Consider the following 19,354-nt stretch of genomic DNA (forward strand, 5'->3'; position numbering starts at 1 on the left):
GAGAGAACTTGAAGTGTTTGCAAATCAATCTGGCATAACCAACTTTGGAAAAAACCTGCAACTTACCCTCAGTAAGAGGTCCCTCAATGGTTAGACCCAGTTATAAGTATTCAGCATTTCGTGGAACCCAGTTAATGCTTTATTCAAGGGAAATTAGGAGTATTGGTCAATCAAGGAATAAGTTAAGTAGAGGTCAGTTAAGAGAGACTCTACTGTGTGTCTTGTGTCTATTAAAAAAATTAAGAATGTACAGTTAAAAATACTCCAATTACACCTACTAATACCACCATGTCAAGCAAAGTCAGAGATGAATTCTCCCACGAGGCTTTAAGCACTGATATTTCATATTGCCACCTGTGAGGAGATCCTCATGTTTGAGATATCAAAGATTTGGTGCATATTCTCTGTTAGGGGAAAAGCATATTTCTCTAGAGATGGGATGTAGGCTTGCTTTGGGGCCAGACCAAACAGTTTCTCAAAACAAAACAAACAACAGTTCTTTTAATCTGCCTGTGCACTTCGGAAAGTGCTAGAATATGACCTCAGAATTTTGAGTGATAAGAAAAGAAGAAATGCTTTTACTTTGAAAATTTTAAGTGTATGTATGTCTCGTTTTGACCCCACTCAACTCTCTGAATGATCTATCTAGAGTCTAAAAGGTCTGCTTTTGAATCAAAAGAGCTTCATTCTGAAGAGGGATGGTCCTTACCAGATACAGCTCAAATTATGTTTAGGTCAACCACGGTGTGATTCATGTCCGAACTGTGGAAAATCACTTTCCACCATGTTGTCAGTTATGCTTGACGTGGTATTAAATATTTGGAATATGTTGGCCATCTGAGAGGTAATATATAGTCCAACTTTGGATTTGAAAACCGAGGCATACATATGAAGACCTATTTCTGTGCATGTGACACATGCTGATAAACTTTTAACACTGGTTTTGGGATCTGTTCTGACCATTGCCACATTTATTTCGGAGGGCCTTTTGTCTGAATCATTAATATTCTTCTTAAAAAATACACAGGAATGATGTGACTAATGCTTCTCATGCATCTCTTTTGCTTCTGCAGGAGGGATTTTTGAAACTGTGGAAAACGAACCTGTTAATGTTGAAGAATTAGCATTCAAGTTCGCAGTCACCAGCATTAACAGAAATCGAACCCTGATGCCTAACACCACGTTAACCTATGACATCCAGAGAATTAATCTTTTTGATAGTTTTGAAGCCTCACGGAGAGGTAACTATTTTCCCATTTTTTGAAGTTTTTTTGGGTGATGTGTCTGCTCCACAAGTCACCGTTTTTGCTACCTGTCCTTTGTCAGAGTGGACATCTTTGTGTAAATGGGTTGCAGGAAATCTCGGTCCTTGATGTCACTGTCCAGTACAATCTGAAGGATCCTAATGGATGTTGCCTAGCTCTGTTTTCTGGGCCATTCCGATTAGCTCACCCTTCAGTGCCCTCTACTCTATGATTAACTGGTTCAGCTGTGAATGGAAAATGTCAAGCTTGATCTGTTTTTCCTTCCTGAGGCTGAGATACCACCATGAAATTGTACAGCGCAGTCAAATAAAACTTCGTGGAAGGTCATACCCACCGAGCATGTGGAAATGTCCACAACGCACATAACTCACACCCTGAATTTTAACAGGTTGTAAACTACTGGGTTTACCTAGGATTTTCTCAACTTTTTTTTTTTAAAAGTCCTTTTCACAAAGTCATAAAAATATAAAAATTAAACCTAGGAGACAATCTCTGCATTTTTTTTCCCTGATTCTCTTTTTCTTCCAAGAAGGCAAGGTCCTAAAAAGTAATCTAATTTATACATAGGCTGCAAGGTTTCTGTCCTGGAAAGAGCCACTGGGATTGCGGGGCTTGTTTAGATGTCCCTCAAACACTCCTGAGACTACTCCCAAGTACAGTCACATTCAATACACTCACAACTTGGCCTCTAACCAGGGAGCTGTTGAGACTCCATGCAGGTGGTATTGTGGACACCAAGGCCACTCGGCAACCCCCATAGGAGAAGAGGCTCTTTCCCTCATAGAGGAATGTTTTGCCAGTTAAAAACACACAAATAAATGGAATGCAATGAACACCATGTTTATGCCGATTTCCAAGGAACTAATATTGGTTGTTCCACATAGAATTAACTCAGCATCATGAGATGTGTGCACCTTACACACTCTTCTGCAGGATTCCTAGTGCTCTTTACAAACAAAAGGTAAAGTGTTTTCCTAGCAGCACAGATGAAAAGCAAACAGTATAATGATTCTTCTTCCGATCTATGGCATGACCTTAGTATAAGAACATTTTCTTTTTAAAGATGGATGGAATTGCAGATACTACATAGGTCAGCGTTACCTATGAACAAATAATAAAATTCTATTTATACAGCTCTTCAAAGTCATCTTCACATAAATTATTTCTATGGGTTTGATCTCTCTCCTCCTCTGCCTCTCTCTGTCTCTCTGTCTCTGTCTTTTGATCTCTGTCTTTATCTCTGTCTGTGTCTCTCCGTCTCTGTCTTGCCTCTCTATCACACATGCAGACACAAACATTGCTGAGCAAATACCTTAGACAGGCAAACACATTTAACAAAGATACTTCAACCCACATAAAACTGAAAGCTTTTCTGCAGTCTCAAGTACCTGTCATACTTGTAAATTAAACACCCCCAACGCTTCTTAAAACTGGTAATTTGCTGGCAAACAGAATTCAAAAAATTGATTTTCTGTCAAGTCATTTTAGCATCCCAGAGCTAAATATTAGCAGGCATCTCAATCCATCGCCCATGTTAGACAAAACAACAGTTCACACATTCTCATGCTCTCATTTTGTTACCAATGAAAACATATCCAGGAAATGAGCTTCCGTAGACAATGGCAATTTACACTTACGGCACTTAATGCAGAAAATTATATGTCTTCATATCTCATGTAGTAATTCAGTGCCAAAGAGCACAACATGAGAAAGTTTTTCCTTGTGAATGACTGTAAACATTTGCAGTACTGTAGATATTTGAAATATGGTTTTCAAAATTTTATTATTTTTTTCTCTCTAGATCCAGTCAGATCATTTTGACAAAGCCATATAACTTTTCTACTTGTTTTTATTTGTAGAACAACATTCCTATAAAAATTAACACAGTTTCATTTAAAAATTTTGTTATTACTTAATTCAAATATTTAATTATTATCTCTCGGGAGTTCCAAACTTTTTAAAATTAGCATTAAAATAATGAGATACTATAAACTTCTATATAATGCCAGCATAAATTTATATCGGCATGAAGAGAGTAGACCCTATTTTGCATGGTTGTAGAGGATAATTGGTCCCAATCTTTCTGGAAGGGAATTTGCCTAATATGTATCAAGTAATTTAATTATAGCTGAGAATCTACTCTAAAAAAGTAATGTAAACTTCAGAGAAAAATATAACAACTAAATACTATAATATTAGTTATAATAACAAACGTTAGGATCAGCTTAAAGGTTCAATACCATCAGAACAGTAAAATAAATGATGACATAGCCATGGAATCGGCTATTCTACAGGCACAAAAAAATATACTTTCGAAGACTCTGTAATGACTTGGGGGAAAGGGCGTGTTTTTAGTGTTAAATTCAGTGTTAAAGAAAGCAACGTATCAACCTATGTCTGCATAGATTCAATTTTTTATAAGTTGGAATGCCAAAATATGAAGAGGTATTATTCCAAGATGATGGAATTATAGGGTCTTTTTTTTCTCCCTGATGCTTTAAAATACTCTAAATTCTCTCAATGAGTATATAAAATCTTATAAAGAGAAAACCAAATAAATGTTATAGATTAAATTTTATACTGACTCGATTTCATTAGGCTGATGCTGAAGCAGGGAGAGGCCTGTCCTTGAGCTTGGCCCCTGGCCTCTGGTAGAGTTCCGCCCTAACCTGGTGGCCCTGACTCACTTCATGGTCTATGGTATTAGTGGATTGGACCACGTGGCTTCTGAGATCCCTTTAAGCTATGTTATGTTAATATTCTATAATTAAGTAGGTATCAATATCACTTACTATTCCTTAGCAGTTTTTCAATAGCCTGGAATCCCTTTCTGAGTTTTGGGAAGATGGCAACTGAAGTGCTTTGCAGCCACCCGGAGAATCTTCTGAATTCTCTGACCACATTAATATCCTCCTTGTCACCCTGCCATAGGACAATACTTCATTCACATGACATTCCCTTGGCCAGTAGCTTGTAGAGCAGCTCTGAGCCCCCGTGGGTTACGCCATGCCAGGCAAGGGATTTAGAAGTAATGGTGTGAGAACAGCCACCTATTTTTGATTGCACAGAGTTGGCCCTGTGATGTGTTGCTAATCAGTTCCACATTCAAATATCTCAGTATTTTAGCATCTCGGGGATATTGGAAGTTGGATGAAGCATAATTTCTCAACATACAGATGGAGAGTGGAGAATTTCCAGTAATGAAAATAAAAAGAGGGATCATGGAAGGAAAGATGGAATTCACAGCCCTCTCTCTCTCTCTCCCCACTTCCCTGCCCTCCCTCTCAACCCCTCCTCGTCTGTGGCCACCAGCCTGCGACCAGCTGGCTCTTGGTGTGGCTGCTCTCTTTGGCCCTTCCCACAGTTCCTCTGTCAGCGCTGTGCAGTCAATTTGCAATGCTCTCGAAGTTCCACACATACAGACCCGCTGGAAACACCCATCGGTGGACAACAAAGACTTGTTTTACATCAACCTGTACCCAGATTATGCAGCTATCAGCAGGGCGGTCCTGGATCTGGTCCTCTACTACAACTGGAAAACAGTGACAGTGGTGTATGAAGACAGCACAGGTAGGGGACTCACACAGGAACCTCACCTGGCCATGTCTGGTCTGAACAAAGGGAGTCAGAGTGTTCTAGAGGCATTAACTTATCAGGTGGAGTACGTGAAAATGCTCTTTTTTATGAGGTTAATGGAGTATTCTAATTTGAGAATGCCATACGTCTCCATGTCTATCTAATTCCTGTGGATCGTTTCTGATGATCCTTCCATCATCATATTTAAGGGGATGTTTTAAAAGAAATATCACCTTATTGATATTAAAGATGTGATTTCATTTCTCCCAACTCTCTTAAGACTGTGACCATGACTCCCTTCCTTAAATAATGCAGAGAAAGTTGGAAAATTACTACGAAGTATACTTTCAACTTGTAAGTAACTGTGTACATGTTACCTGTTTGAAACGTTTCTAAAGGAGGTTAACGAGGAATCCAGTTAGAGGCTAACTCAGTAAAGTTGACCATTTCATGGGAAAGGGACTGAGAACCCCCAATAACAAACCCTTAATAAAGCTTGCATTGTTCCACCTGTTTATTTTAGGATCAGAACAGAAATGTGATGCTTGGAGCCCCCATCTCACTAGACACGTCCTCTGATCTGCCTTCATTTCGAGTTTCTTTGGCCGGCACCTTTTCCCCTCTGTCTTCTCGTCACATTTCAAAGGGACTGAGGATCCCTTTTATTCAGTTAAATTCTGCTGGTGACTCTCCTTTGTCAAGTCTTTCTTGTTTAAAGATGTTCACCATCTCGTCCCTTTCATCTCCATTAACCCCAGCACCGTCTTCCCTGCACTCCCTGTACCTCACATCAGCTAGGATGAAGAGCCCATCATTCCTTACCCCCAACTTCATCTGAATCTTTTTTTTCTTTTTTTATTGAAGTATAGTTGACACACAGTGTTACATTGGTTTCAGGTGTGCAACATAGTGATTCGACAGGTTTATACATTATGCTGTGCTCACCACAAGTAGGTGAGCCACAAGTAGGTACCACAAGTAGGTACCATCTGTCACCATACAACACTACTACAGTGCCATTGACTATAGTCCTTATGCCGTGTTTTTATTCCTGTGACAAGTCCGTACCTCCCAGTACTCTTCACCCATTGTCCCCATCTCCCTACTCACTCACCTCCCCTCTGGCAGCCAGCAGATTGTTCTCTGTATTTATGGATCTGTCTGCTTTTTTGGTTTGCTCGTTTGTTCATTTGTTTTGTTTTTTAGATTCCACATATGAGTGAAATCATAGGGTATTTGTCTGTTCTGTCTGACTTATTTCACTTAGCATAATGCCCTCTAGGTTCATCTGTGTTGTCACAAATCCTGTTCTTTTTTATGGTTATGTAATATTCCATTATATATACACATACACATCATCTTTATCCCATTCATCTATTAATAAATACTTGGGGTGTTTCCATATCTTAGCTATTTTAAATAAGGCTGTGATAAACAGAAGAGTGCATATATTGTTTGAATTATCATTTTCATTTGCTTTGTGTAAATACTCAGGAGTGGAATTGTTAGCTCATACATTTCTATTTTTAATTTTCTGAGGAACCTTCATACTGTTTTCCATGGTGGCTGCACCATTTATATTCCCACCAACAGTGTATGAGGGTTCCTTCTTTTCCTCATTCTCACCAGCATTTATTATTTGTTTATGTTTTTGATACTAGCAATTCTAACTGGTTTAAGGTAATGTCTCATTGTGGTTTGGACTTGAATTCCCCTGATGATGCGTGATGTTGAGCATCTTTTCATGTATCTGTTGGCCATCTGGATGTCTTCGTTGTAAAACTGTCTGTTTAGGTCCTGTGCCCTCTTTTTTTAGTTATTATTATTGGATTACTTTTTTTTTTTTTTTTTTTTTTGGTGTTGAGTTGTATAAGTTCTTTATATATTTTGGTATTGACCCCTTATAAGAGATTGCCTTTACAAATGTCCTCACCCATTCAGTAGGTTGCCTTTTTGTTTGGGTAGTGGTTTCCTTTGCTGTGCAAAAGGTTTTTATTTGGGGATAGGCCCCATAGTTTATTTTTGCTTTTGTTTCTCTCCCCTGAGGAGACGTAATATGTCTGACTCTCCTTATCTGAAGCTGGCCCCTTACTACCGGCGATCCTCCCTCTACCCCGAAGACGGTGCAGTCCCTCATTCCACATGCTCTCATTCAAATATCACTTCTTCCTTAAAGCCCCCTGGGGCCACCAGAGGGTTCAATAGCACTTCATAAATAGAAGCATTATGTTACATGTTTCAATTACCTGTTTGCACATGTAGGAGAATAGGAATTCCTAAACATTGGAAGTTTATCTTATTTATTTTTATAATCTGCCACCTAACACAATTATGGCCTACAGGAAACTATTTAGGTATTACATGTACAAGGCATAATGCTGTTTATTTTCTGCATATTTTTTTCCTCCAAGGTTTAAAATTAGCTCCTTTCTTGATCTACACATTTGGTAATAAGGTTAAGAAAATTATTAGTGAAAATTAATAACGCAAAGCACTTACCAAGTTTTTAATAGTATTTCATTTTTCACTGTCCTTTTCACCAAGCACTGGCACTTACTACTTATCAGAGGATGATAGTAAGCCTCCTCTAGTTTGCACTAAATTCTGGTTGCATTTTAAGTTGCTAGATAAAAGTGACTCTTACGGTTGGAAATATGCATTTAGATATTTTCTTATACTTCATCTCATTTGAGAAAGAAGTGAAGGTAGGTTATTGGATATATAACTTACAAATATTATATTTGAAACACTCCTACAGGGAAGTATAAGCCACAGGCAGTCATATTCTTAAAGCTTCACCTGCTTGCTGGGAAGAAAGAAACGTACTATCAAAAAAATTCCAAAAGCAGATTTTAAAAACCTTGAGATAGAACATTATAATGTGTAGGGGTGGGAAAGTTTCCACTTCTTCCCTTCGAGGATCTTTGGCTGGTCAAGCAATGAAATTGACATGAGACATATGAACGGGAGAACAGCAAAGTTTAATAAGATGTATACCACCTATAAGCATGGGAGAGACCCAAGAAAACAAAGTTAACTTACTGAAATGGCCTAAGCTATCACCTTAAATACCACCTTTCGCCAAAGATGAAAGATGTTGGGGGTGGGGAATCAGGTATGGGAGATTATCAAAAAAAGCACAGTGAACAAGGGCAAGATTATAATGCATGTTTAAGTCCCTGCCTTCTCTGTTGAGAAGAATTTCTAGAGATTGAGTCACCCCTCTCTTTCTGGTACAGTAAGGGAGTATCTCCCTTACAAAAAGGTTTCTTTTATACATGTAAACGTCTCTTACAAAAGGGCAACATCTACTCAGATTTCAGAGCTTCATCTGTGCCTGCTGTTTCTTAAAAATAAACGTCTTAAAAAAATCCCCATGCCAATGGGACACATTTTGCCTGGCAAATTCTGCTCCCCTTCAATTGTAAATGTAAGTATAGTCTGACCTTCCATGTTGCTTACCTTTGTAAATAGACAATCACATGAGCTAATAAAGTCATACTATTTCTCATTATGTAATACACTCAATAGTACAAATTTTTCTCACGATTTCTACCATCTCCAGCAAAGCAGAGCCAGCTAGAAGGAACGCAAATTGATGAATGACATTAAAACTTTTGGATTTAAGAGCTCAACTAAAGGCATGAGCATAATATTATAGATTTCAAATTATATTTAGACAAAACCTAGTTTGTAAAAGGATAACACAGAAATTGATGTTCTAACCAACCTTCTGATTTCAGGTAAGCACCCAGAAGTGATGGGCATTTTGCACAGGAGGAAACTCAATCCTTTCTATCATTTTTTTACAAGAAACTGAAATCTGGTTTTCATCCTTATTAAGTTCACCTGAGCCCGGTTGTTCAATAAATACTTGCCAAAGTTAAAAATCCCAAATGAATTTGTATGTTGCCCATTAAGTTAGAAATGACTCATGTTAAAATGATTTTACCCACAAAGAAATTAAAAATGTAAATGAATAATCAATTGAGCTATTAAATTGGAACCCAGAGAGTAAACAGGTCAACTGAGATCAATAAAAGCAGACATCTTTTGCCTTTGAGTGGGTTTAATACTGCTTGACTCAGGGTTTTGGTTGCAGTAATTATCAAGACATAAAAAGGAGAAAACTTAGTAAACCTGAAGGAAAAGAAAGGACTTAGGTGTGCCCAGCACCCGCCCTCACACCAGAATTAAGTACCCATTAAAGAACACTTTATTGGGATTTGTTTAGGAGTTTGTTAAATAGCCTGAAGCCAGCACAGATGTCTGGGGGACCAAATGGCCCATGACTCCCATTGAAGTCAAGGGGAGCACTGTGCTTGTCTCTAAGGACAAAATTCAATTCACTAAATACTAGCAGGCAGAATTCTGTCCTCTGGAAGTGAAAATGTAGAAAGACCCTAGAGAACTGTTGAGGGAGTGAAGTTGTGTTTCGTTTCATATCTCTCTCTCTCTCTCTGTTGCCTGGATATTCCTCCCATCAGTCACCTAGTTCTCTCTGATTCCCACATTCAGAGGTGACCCTAGGCAGTGAGAAATTGCTGCTCATTGGTCATCCCCTCTGCTTCATTAGACCCCTGGTGGAAGCCTGGTTTCTATCCCTCACACGCATCAAAAAGAGCTGAGAAGCTGAGCACCAAATGCAGTGTGGAGGATATTCAGCAGTTTCTGCTTTTTCAAGGCCAATCTCAGTGAAATGTAGCCACAACTATTTCTGTAGAAAAGGGGCCGGCAAACTTTTTGTCTCTGATGGCCAGATAGCATCTAGCTTAAGCTTTGTGCGTCATAGGGTCGTGACTATTTCACTCTGCAAGGTAGCAAGAAAACAGCCATAGACGACACATGTAAATGAATGAGTATGGTGTCTTCCAACAAACGTTTGTTTATAACAAAGAAGGAGGCCGGTGTGGTGGGACCAGCGTGAGAGGGGAGGGATAGTGGGAAACTAGGTCAGAGAAGAGCACCTTATGGGTCATGGAGGATTTTATAGACCATAGGAAGAGCTTCTGCACTTCATGAAATGGGAAAACCATTGGAGAGTTTTCAGCAGAGGAGTAACATCAGATTTACATCATAAAAAGATCATTCTGGCTCTTGTATTGATAATAGGATAGAGGGAGGCAAGGGTAAAAATAGCCTCTAGAGAACTGAAGGCAATTGAGGAAGATAAGTTAATAGAAGAGTAAGAAATTGCCAGTTTCTAGAAATATTTTGAATGTTGAGCTAGCATAATGACCTGAAGGAGTGAAGAAAAATAGAGGAGTCAAGGGTGACTCTAACCTTTTTAGCCAGAGCCAATGGAAGGAGTTAACATCACCTAAGATGGGGAAGGTTATAGATGGAACTACTTTGGAGGAAAAAGGATGCTATCAGGAGTTTTTTCAGTCATGAGCATGTGAAGTTTGAATTTGTAATGTCTGCTACATTCAAGTGAAGGTGGTGAACAGGCAGCTAATATATACATCTGGAATTCAGAAATGTAGTGTAAGCTGGGGGTACAAATTTGAGAGTCCGCATATCGATAGGGCTAGATAAGGCCCTCAAGGAAATGAGTTCCAGCCAGATGCCTCTAGCCCTGAGTTCACAACACATCGCCATCAAAAGTTGGTTTTTTTTTTCATCCATGTTTGCCTTATATCATTTTTCTTAACACATCAGAGTCATGAGATTTCTAAAACGCGGCCTAAAATTAAGAGCTATTAACTATCATTGGAAACAACGTCTCAAAGCTTTATAATGAGGATTAATTTGAAATAAGGTGGACACACATAAAAATGTCAGTGATTGAAAGAAGCAATAAATTCAAGGAAAAAAACACAAAGCAAATGACAACCGCAAATATCACAATAACTAAATTGTTGAGTTCTGATTATGTGGCACACACTCTTTTAAATATTTTGTATGATTAACTCGTTTAATATGCTCAACCACTCCAAGTGAGATAACAGCTCGAATGGCTGTATTTAAACAGTGACTTGTTATTTACTACATTTATTACATTTCCTTTCATCTTCCCATAGAAAACAGAAAGAATATACTGTCCAGAACCAAGAACCTTGTCAGAGGCCTGAAATTTGGACTTGAAGAAAGTTAACATTTTGCCATAAGTGACGAAGCCAAAATGAAAGATATTCAGTATGCGATCAGTGCTAAATAAAAGAATAAGTAAATCTTTTCCCTTCAGCAATCACAACTTACCCCCACTGTGTTATTATGACCATTTGTGCCAGCCAGAACACTTCTGCTACATGCCTTCCCACAATTCCACCTGAAAAAGCTGGGGGATAGAAATCCTTGGCACTCAGTACCAACAAGATAAAAAATTATAGCTCTTTTTTTTTTTTCCCCTCTGTCCTCACTCTTTTCTACCCTTCCTATCCACCCACTCCGGTCCTCTGCCCAGAACCCTATTCAAATTTTCAGAATTCTGTTTGGAAGCCAATCTTTAGATATTGCATGAAGGTATATTATTTTTAGCTACCATTCATATCAGCAAGAATTCAAGACTAAAATACTCTGGTTGAGCTAACTGCAACACAGTTCATCTCAAATATTTTGACTGGATTCTTCTTTGAGGTCCTTTGATCAAGGGACAAAATTTTTCTTTTGGGAAGTCTCTAGCTTTTTTTTTTTTTTTTGGATACACGTTTGAAAAATCGTATGTATGAAGATCTGCACTTAAAAGTGTTGTATTTCCCCCAGGTAATTCACTCACTTACCCATTTCCATTTCTCAATTCTGATTTTTCCTTTCCTCTGGAGGGTACATAGATCCCCTTAAGAATCCTATTAGATTTGGGTATATTAAGACACCAACAAGTTTTTGAAATGCCATTTTCTATGTTTCTAAGTACAAATGAAGAGGAAATTAACATTTAAAATGCACGATCTTATCTTTAGGTCCCAATGGTTTATTACACTCATTTTTATGGCATCAACCCCACTGATGTGGTTTAATCAACAGGGAATTAAATTAAGACTCAAGAAAACATAGGTACTTTTCTTTTGAACTAATACTTATTGAATATAACTAAAGCTGTCCAGAAATGAACTGGGCTTCAGTGTGAGGTGGGGTATTTTTCAAATAGAGAGGTGCAGCAACAGCTGTGTAGAGGGGATTCGTGCATCAAGTAGGGGTTTGGCCTTTAAGGTCCCTTCCAATTTCTGGCATCTGTGACTTATTTTCAGGACCAGTCTAAACAATTAACCTCACTGTGTCTCACTTTCTTTACTGCAGAATCGTACTGATACCTTTTCACCTCAAAGGTGTATTGTGAGGTTTATTGAGATATTTATAAGGCATGTAGCATCCTTCATAAAAGGAGTAATGTAAATGGCAGTTTATTATTACTTAAGGAGAAGGCATGGGAAATTTTAAACACTCACTGTAAATAGTAGGTTCTTTTTTTTCTCCTCCATATCTCCACCTGTTTCCAGAGTCACTCCTTGTGTATGCAAATCAGCATTTTTCTGTGTCATATCTGAGTGCACAGAGTGGATAGCTAGCCAAAATGAGTGTTTAGAATTGGCCGCTTGGGAACCCTCTTGCACTGTTGGTGGGAATGCAAACTGGTGCAGCCGCTCTGAAAAACAGTGTGGAGGTTCCTCAAAAAATTAAAAATAGACCTACCCTATGACCCAGCAGTAGCACTGCTAGGAATTTATCCAAGGGATACAGGAGTACTGATGCATAGGGGCACTTGTACCCCAATGTTTATAGCAGCCCTCTCAACAATAGCCAAATTATGGAAAGAGCCTAAATGTCCATCAACTGATGAATGGATAAAGAAATTGTGGTTTATATACACAATGGAGTACTACGTGGCAATGGGAAAGAATGAAATATGGCCCTTTGCAGCAACGTGGATGGAACTGGAGAGTGTGATGCTAAGTGAAATAAGTCATACAGAGAAAGACAGATACCATATGGTTTCACTCTTATGTGGATCCTGAGAAACTTAACAGAAACCCATGGGGGAGGGGAAGGAAAAAAAAAGAGGTTAGAGAGGGAGAGAGCCAAAGCATAAGAGACTGTTAAAAACTGAGAACAAACTGAGGGTTGATGGGGGGTGAGAGAGAGGGGTGGGTAGGTGATGGGTATTAAGGAGGGCACCTTTTGGGATGAGCACTGGGTGTTGTATGGAAACCAATTTGACAATAAATTTCCAAAAAAAAAAAAAAAAAAAAGAATTGGCCGTTTGGACATTTTTGAAAGTTATCTCCATATGCATAGCCCAGGTCGAACTCATGCGAAATAAATAGATTCCTTGCTCTAAAGTGCTTTTGAAACCAAAGGTGCAGTTTCCAACTGCCTCCCTGGGGGTGAGAGTAGAGGAAGAGGCTCTTGTGGTGCTATTTTATATCTCCACATGTGATCCGTGTATTTAAAGAGATGTGAACCTAGAAAAAAGGATGCAAGAAAGGTACAATGAACTCCTGTATTCCCTTCATCTAGGTTTGCCGTTGTTATCATCTGGCTGCATTTGTTTTAATGCTCTGTGATTCTCTTAATACAAAAACAATTACAACAATCATAATAGTAAGTAGTAGCGTTATTGAACCATTTGAAAGTAAGTGGCTGACATCACGGCCTTTTTACCCCTAAGTCATTAGTATGTATTTGCTAAGAACTATGGCCTTCCTTGTTATAGCCACACTACAAGCATCAAATACAAGAAACTTAACACAAATACAATACTAACGTATGCAAATAGGATAATATAATATAGGGTAATCGTTTTTTAAAAACAAATGCTCTGCAGAGATGACTGAGGCTAGGAGAGTAGGTGTTTGCTGTCCAGAAGGGCTCACTGCAGGTTGTTCTAAACCCCTGAGGCCTTCCCAGTGACCAGAGGGCATGGCTCTGCCCAAGGCACAGACAGAACCCCCTGGGGGTGCTGTTGCCCCATGGTGTTGTGGACCCTACAGCTTTTTTCACCTGGATGGAAGGAACTCAGAACCAACTTACCCAACTCCCCACTGTCATGGAAGTCACCTGTGCCCAGGTACACCTCATACCCTCTCCTCACAGGAAAAGGCTGAGTCCAGACCAGTTTTATTGCAGAATGCCCCTCAGTTGGGTTTGATCATCTCCTGAACTGCATTTTACTTTTCAAGTCCCTCCATCGTGGTGGGATAGAAAGACTGCCACCGACACCAGATTTGCATGCACCGTAACCGTTCTCTGCATTTGGAGTCCAACCCTGGGAGCGCTGGGTCACTTGTCGAGGCTTGCTTCCAAACTTGGAGGACCATTAGCAAAGTTAGGAGTTGTGCCTAAATCAATTTCCTTTCCCTAAAGTAATTATTTGTTTAGCAAATAAGTTTTGCTACTCTTTACTACAACGCACGGTGGGTGATTGATGGATTGCTGCACAGTGCAAATAAAAAGGAACTCTTTCTCTAAATTTTTTTACCTGGGAACTAAGGGAAAAAAAAAGAAAAAAGAAAAGACTTTTAAATTGTAAATTCTACAATGTTTGCTAATGAAGGCAGAATGGCTTTCTTTCTTTTTTCTTTTTTTTTTTTTTTTTTTTTTTTTTTTTTTTTTTTTTTTAGCAAACAATTGCTTTGGGAAGAGAAATGTAAACCCCCCTGGTCAACCCTCATTCTTCTTCCCACAACTTGGTCTGTAATCTTTCAATCTGTTGAGCCTCTCCCTTCCCGAGGTCAAACCACCTGCCAGCAGACAAACTGAGAAAATTAGGGGCTTAGTAGTCAGTTTTTCCAAAAGATAAATTTAGACCAATTAGAAACTGGGCTTTTGTACTGAGTCGTTCTCCTTTCTCCTCTACTGGTATTAAAATCACTTTCTTTTAGAAGAGAGTTGTGAAAATGCATGGTCACCTTTTTTGAGGAGGGAGCAAAATGTCTATTCATGGCCTCATTTGCCAACTAAATGTTTGATTGCTTTATGCTGGTCCAGTTTTTTCTCTCTATTTATGTGTGTAGTTATTTATTTAATAGTTAGTTAGTTAGTCAGTCAGTTAGTTGATCTGAAATCTAAAGTCAGGAGAGACACTGATTTGGTAAAAAAAAGAAAAGAAAAGAAAAGAAAAGAAAAGAAAAGAAAAGAAAAGAAAGGAAAAGAAAAGAAAAGAAAAGAAAAGAAAAGGAAAGAAAAGAGCCTGAGATTGGGAGTCAGAAGTTACACATGGCTTTCAGTCCGGAATCTGTCACTTAAGCCTTAACAAGATCTTAGGATCCTGAGCAGGTATCTTCAACAGCCTCCATTAGCCTCACCTTATGATTTATAAAAATTGAGTAGTAAGTGAGACTCCATCTAAGAGCTGATGGGATGAAATCTTTCTATGGGCTTTTACTTTTTATTCTTTTGCTTTTGCTTTCTATACCACTTTATTCCAACCTGAGGACCTCGATATAAAACTAAACACCGAAGAACTGTTTTCCTTACTATTTCTGACTTACTGTAAATGTACAAGTTCTGCTAGCAGCTCAACACTTAAATTGATTAAATCATCTCTGACACATGGTAGATTTCATGTAATGAAAATACCTGAAACACTTAGTGCAAAATTCTGAGGGACTCAAAATAAAATGAACATTGGAAAACAAGACTCCAAGATTGTTACTAATGTATTGAAATACTTACATTGCAAATTACCAGTACATTGTTCATTTTGGTTCTAGCCACGTAAGAACAACTGAATCCCTTCCTTAAAGCAAGATGGGTTCATGTCCCACCTTTCACGGGGTTTGGCATATAAGGAAGATCCAGGAAATGTTTTTCGATAAAAACCAGTAAATGAAGTGAGAAAACATATTCAACTTTAAAATACCATTAACATGGGTAAATCATCGTGATAGGAAGATGCACTTCTAGATCAACATTCCATTCAGCAAAAGAACAAAAAGGCAGTTTGTTGCAGCACATGAAATGTTCTTTCTAAATGGTTTTCCCATTTTATTTAAAGGCTACATTGGTCTCCCTTGTGGCCATGCTCAGAGATAAGAAAAACAAAACAAAAAAAAAAAAAACTATGCATTTGCAAAGCAGGAGAGCAATAGAAAAAACTCAAACGAGACTCAAGTACCCAGGAGTAAAGAAGAAAGGAGAATGGGGGTCCCTGTTTCTATTTTTTCCCCATTTCACCAAATAATCCCAAGCTATATCTGTTCCCTGAGCACCAGCAATTTGTGTTTGTGAGGCTGGACCATGAAGGAGAAAGATTGAGTGCAGGACTCACAGGCAACAACTTGAACTGATGGGTCCTCCTCACTATCTTTGTTACCCTGAGACAGTTAATTGCTCTAAGCTTCAGTTTCCTTAACAGAAATAACAAAGATAATAATGCTCACTTCACAGGATTGAGGATTAACAAATATGCAAGCCCATGTGCTCAGTTTTCTTCCATTTGGCGTAAGCACGAGCGGCTCAGGACTCGTGATTCTGGAAGTGAAGAGAGTTAAGTGGATCATTACTGGCATTTGAGAGCCTTCAACCACACTGATTGGTTTGGAAAAAAGCAAGAGCCCAGAAAGGCTACCATGCTGAAAATTTCAATTATTACGTAAAAAAAAAAAAAAAAAAAAAAAAAAAAAAAAAAAAAAATTAACAATGAGCAGTGACTCTTGTTATGGTTCTACAGACCCTAACCACCATCATCCCCCAACTGCATACACCCATTTGGCTCCAAAGAGCCACTTAGTTACAATGTTCCTGTACCTCAGAACCCAACCTATCCAAGGTATTAATTAGAGGGACATTTTAACATCCGAGCCACAAAACCGCGGTTTGGGTGGAGTGGGTAGATAACTAAATAAGTAAAATAAGAAAATGAAAGCAATATATCAAGTCCAGAGGTAGCTGGCATCCGTGACAGTGCATAGCAAAATTTCCATCTGAATACTGATAACACTTAATATTTCCTATTGATTACGTGAAGTTGACAAATCCTAAAGGCACAGAACTGTGCAATAAAAAAAAAAAAAGTCAATTTTCCAATGTGATGAGAGTCCTTGAGTGAGAGCCAACATTATGCAGTGTAGCAATCACACGGTAATGTTAAGGGAAATAAGATGGAGGTTTTATATAGCTGTTTGCTTCGCCCCAGTAAAGTATGTCTGTTAGAAAATGGTGCAGCTCAGTAGATTTGTACTTATGGAGAATCAAACCTTCTCCATCAAGTTAGTTGGCTGTATATACTTTGCTGCAATTATCAATGGTGGATTTTAAAGGCATTTTTTTCTGGTTTTATTATCATAATCTCTAAAAACTCTATGCTATTTCTTTTTTTAATCAAGAGAGGGTTTTCCAATTCAATCTTCAATCATATTAGAAAGAGGATGTGATGAGCCATTTATAAATAGTTTATATGGTAGGGACTGGAAAATTATACTGAAAGCCCAGCTAATTAGCTGGTAAACAGTATGCTATACATAAATACTTGATGAAAGGCTTATAGAGATTTACCGCCCCAAGAGATTCTAGTATTCTATTGTTGTTTATTTGTTGGTTTTTTTAAGCAAGCAAGCATTATCCATGTCATTGCACACCTTTGGAAACGTCAAGCAACATTGGTTTACAAAAGCTTTATAGTTACAGACTTGATTTGTTAAAGGTTTGTGGTGTTGGCCAAACACTGGAGAAGACAACTGCATTCTAAGTAAATTCAAAATTTGCTTGGGAAATTGTGTTTCCAAACTACACATGCATACCCACAAAAGGAAAATGCAGTATAATCTACCACAGAAAAGGGAATGACAAATGAGAAGTCAACCGTGTAACCTTTTGGAAGGTGGCCTCTTGATACATTTTGGGAATGATATGAGTTTGACTGTAAATGGCAATAATACAAGTCCTCTTTAGACAGAACAGTCTGTTGCATGATGGGATTGTCATTTTCTAGGCCTCATTCGTCTACAAGAGCTCATCAAAGCTCCCTCCAGATATAACATTAAAATCAAAATCCGCCAGCTGCCCTCTGGGAATAAAGATGCCAAGCCTTTACTCAAGGAGATGAAGAAGGGCAAGGAGTTCTATGTGATATTTGATTGTTCACATGGGACAGCTGCTGAAATCCTTAAGCAGGTAAGAGGGTGCAGGGAGGAGGTGAGGTGGGGGGGCGGGGGATATGTTCGTTTCTTTTTCTCAAAAATGCCATCTGGTTTCACTGAGTGCACCATGATAAAGCTGCAGCAGTCCAGTTTAGGCTGAGGACTGCAGCTTTCAGAACGCTTTTAAGGAGTCACAGGGCTCGGGGAATTTAATGAAGCCACTTGCTGTATGTAGCTGTAGATGGGGGGGGGGGGGGGGCGTGTCTTAGGCATTGGGAGGTACGTCGATAACGTCAACAGAGGTTGACAGGAGAAAGACGTCATTTCAAGGTGATTAAGCATCTCATCTTTCAAATCTCTTGAAAAGACTGAGCAGATTTCATGTACACAGCACCTGACTTGTCCTAAAGACATCTTCCTCATGGCAAGACCTCTTTTGTCAAACACGCAGGATTCCAAGCATGGTGAAAAGGGGGCACAGGGACAATGAAAGAAGAGATGCTTCTCTCTTCTAACTTGTCATAGACAATGAGCTGCCATGCATTAATCTTTATGAATAATGTGAATAGAAACACTTGATAAATTGCGAGATCGTATGTAAGTGAAAGGTATTAGTAATGTTAGGAATAATGATAACAGCAGAGTAATCATTTCTAGCACTTCAGGATATAGCCCTGATCTTATGCCCGTGAAAGAAAATTCAGAATTGGAAAAAAAGATAGAGCATAGACCAGCGTCCTTCACCCAGAGTGATTTTGGACACTTGAGGAATTTTGGTAATGTCTGGAGACATGTTTGGTTGTCATATTGGGGACAGTGGCACTCTACTGGCAACTAGTAATTAGAAGCCAAGGAAGCTGCTAAATATCCTATCAGGCACAGGACATCCCCCACAACAAAGATTTATGTACCCTAAAATGCCAGTAGTGCTGAGGTTGAGAAACTCTGGCATAGACGAAGACAATGGAAAAGGCTAGCCAGATGTTTAAAATAGAAGCATTAATAAAAGATCAAGGGATGAATTTGGAGGAACATGGAAAAAAAAATAGCCAGGTTATATTTATGTGGCCTTAATGGGTGTCTCTTTTTATTGAATATAAGTGGTTATTGTAGCATAAGGCAATGTTCTTGTCTGAAATGACACAAGCTGTTATTGTACTCTCTAGTTTAAAAGGTTTGGGATGTGCTATGTGGTTCACTGGCAATGGGCACTGATCTTTTAAGCACACCAGTCCCTCCGTACAAACGCAGAACTGCAGATTTCCGAATCACTTGGGAGAGCTCTTAGAGCAGCCTATCCACCTGACTCTCCAGGGCTGGATCTCATACCTGAAGCCGTGGAGTTCAGAGTTGAGGTTTTAATTTCACCTGAAAGTAGACAATCAGGAAAGTTGACTACATGTTTCTATTATCTCCTGGATGATTACACTAAAAATCTATATCGAGTCAGAGAACATATTTAAAGTTGCAGTTGAAAACAATCTTAGACATCAT

General features: G+C 38.7%; 1 protein-coding gene across 6 annotated transcripts in view; it reads left to right on the plus strand.

The window, feature by feature from the left end:
- Nucleotides 1-19,354, plus strand: part of GRIK1 (glutamate ionotropic receptor kainate type subunit 1) — a 368,154-nt gene that overhangs the window by 224,947 nt on the left and 123,853 nt on the right. For all 6 annotated transcript variants that reach the window (XM_060640365.3, XM_060640367.3, XM_060640366.3 and 3 more), the window contains exons 2-4: nt 1,074-1,241; nt 4,578-4,835; nt 17,713-17,894. In XM_060640365.3, the coding sequence (XP_060496348.1) occupies nt 1,074-1,241; nt 4,578-4,835; nt 17,713-17,894 (608 nt within the window). The remainder of the gene's footprint in view (nt 1-1,073; nt 1,242-4,577; nt 4,836-17,712; nt 17,895-19,354) is intronic.

The sequence above is a fragment of the Panthera onca genome, chromosome C2 (genome assembly GCF_046562875.1).
Source record: "Panthera onca isolate mPanOnc1 chromosome C2, mPanOnc1 haplotype 2, whole genome shotgun sequence".
In the NCBI taxonomy this organism is placed as follows: domain Eukaryota; kingdom Metazoa; phylum Chordata; class Mammalia; order Carnivora; family Felidae; genus Panthera; species Panthera onca.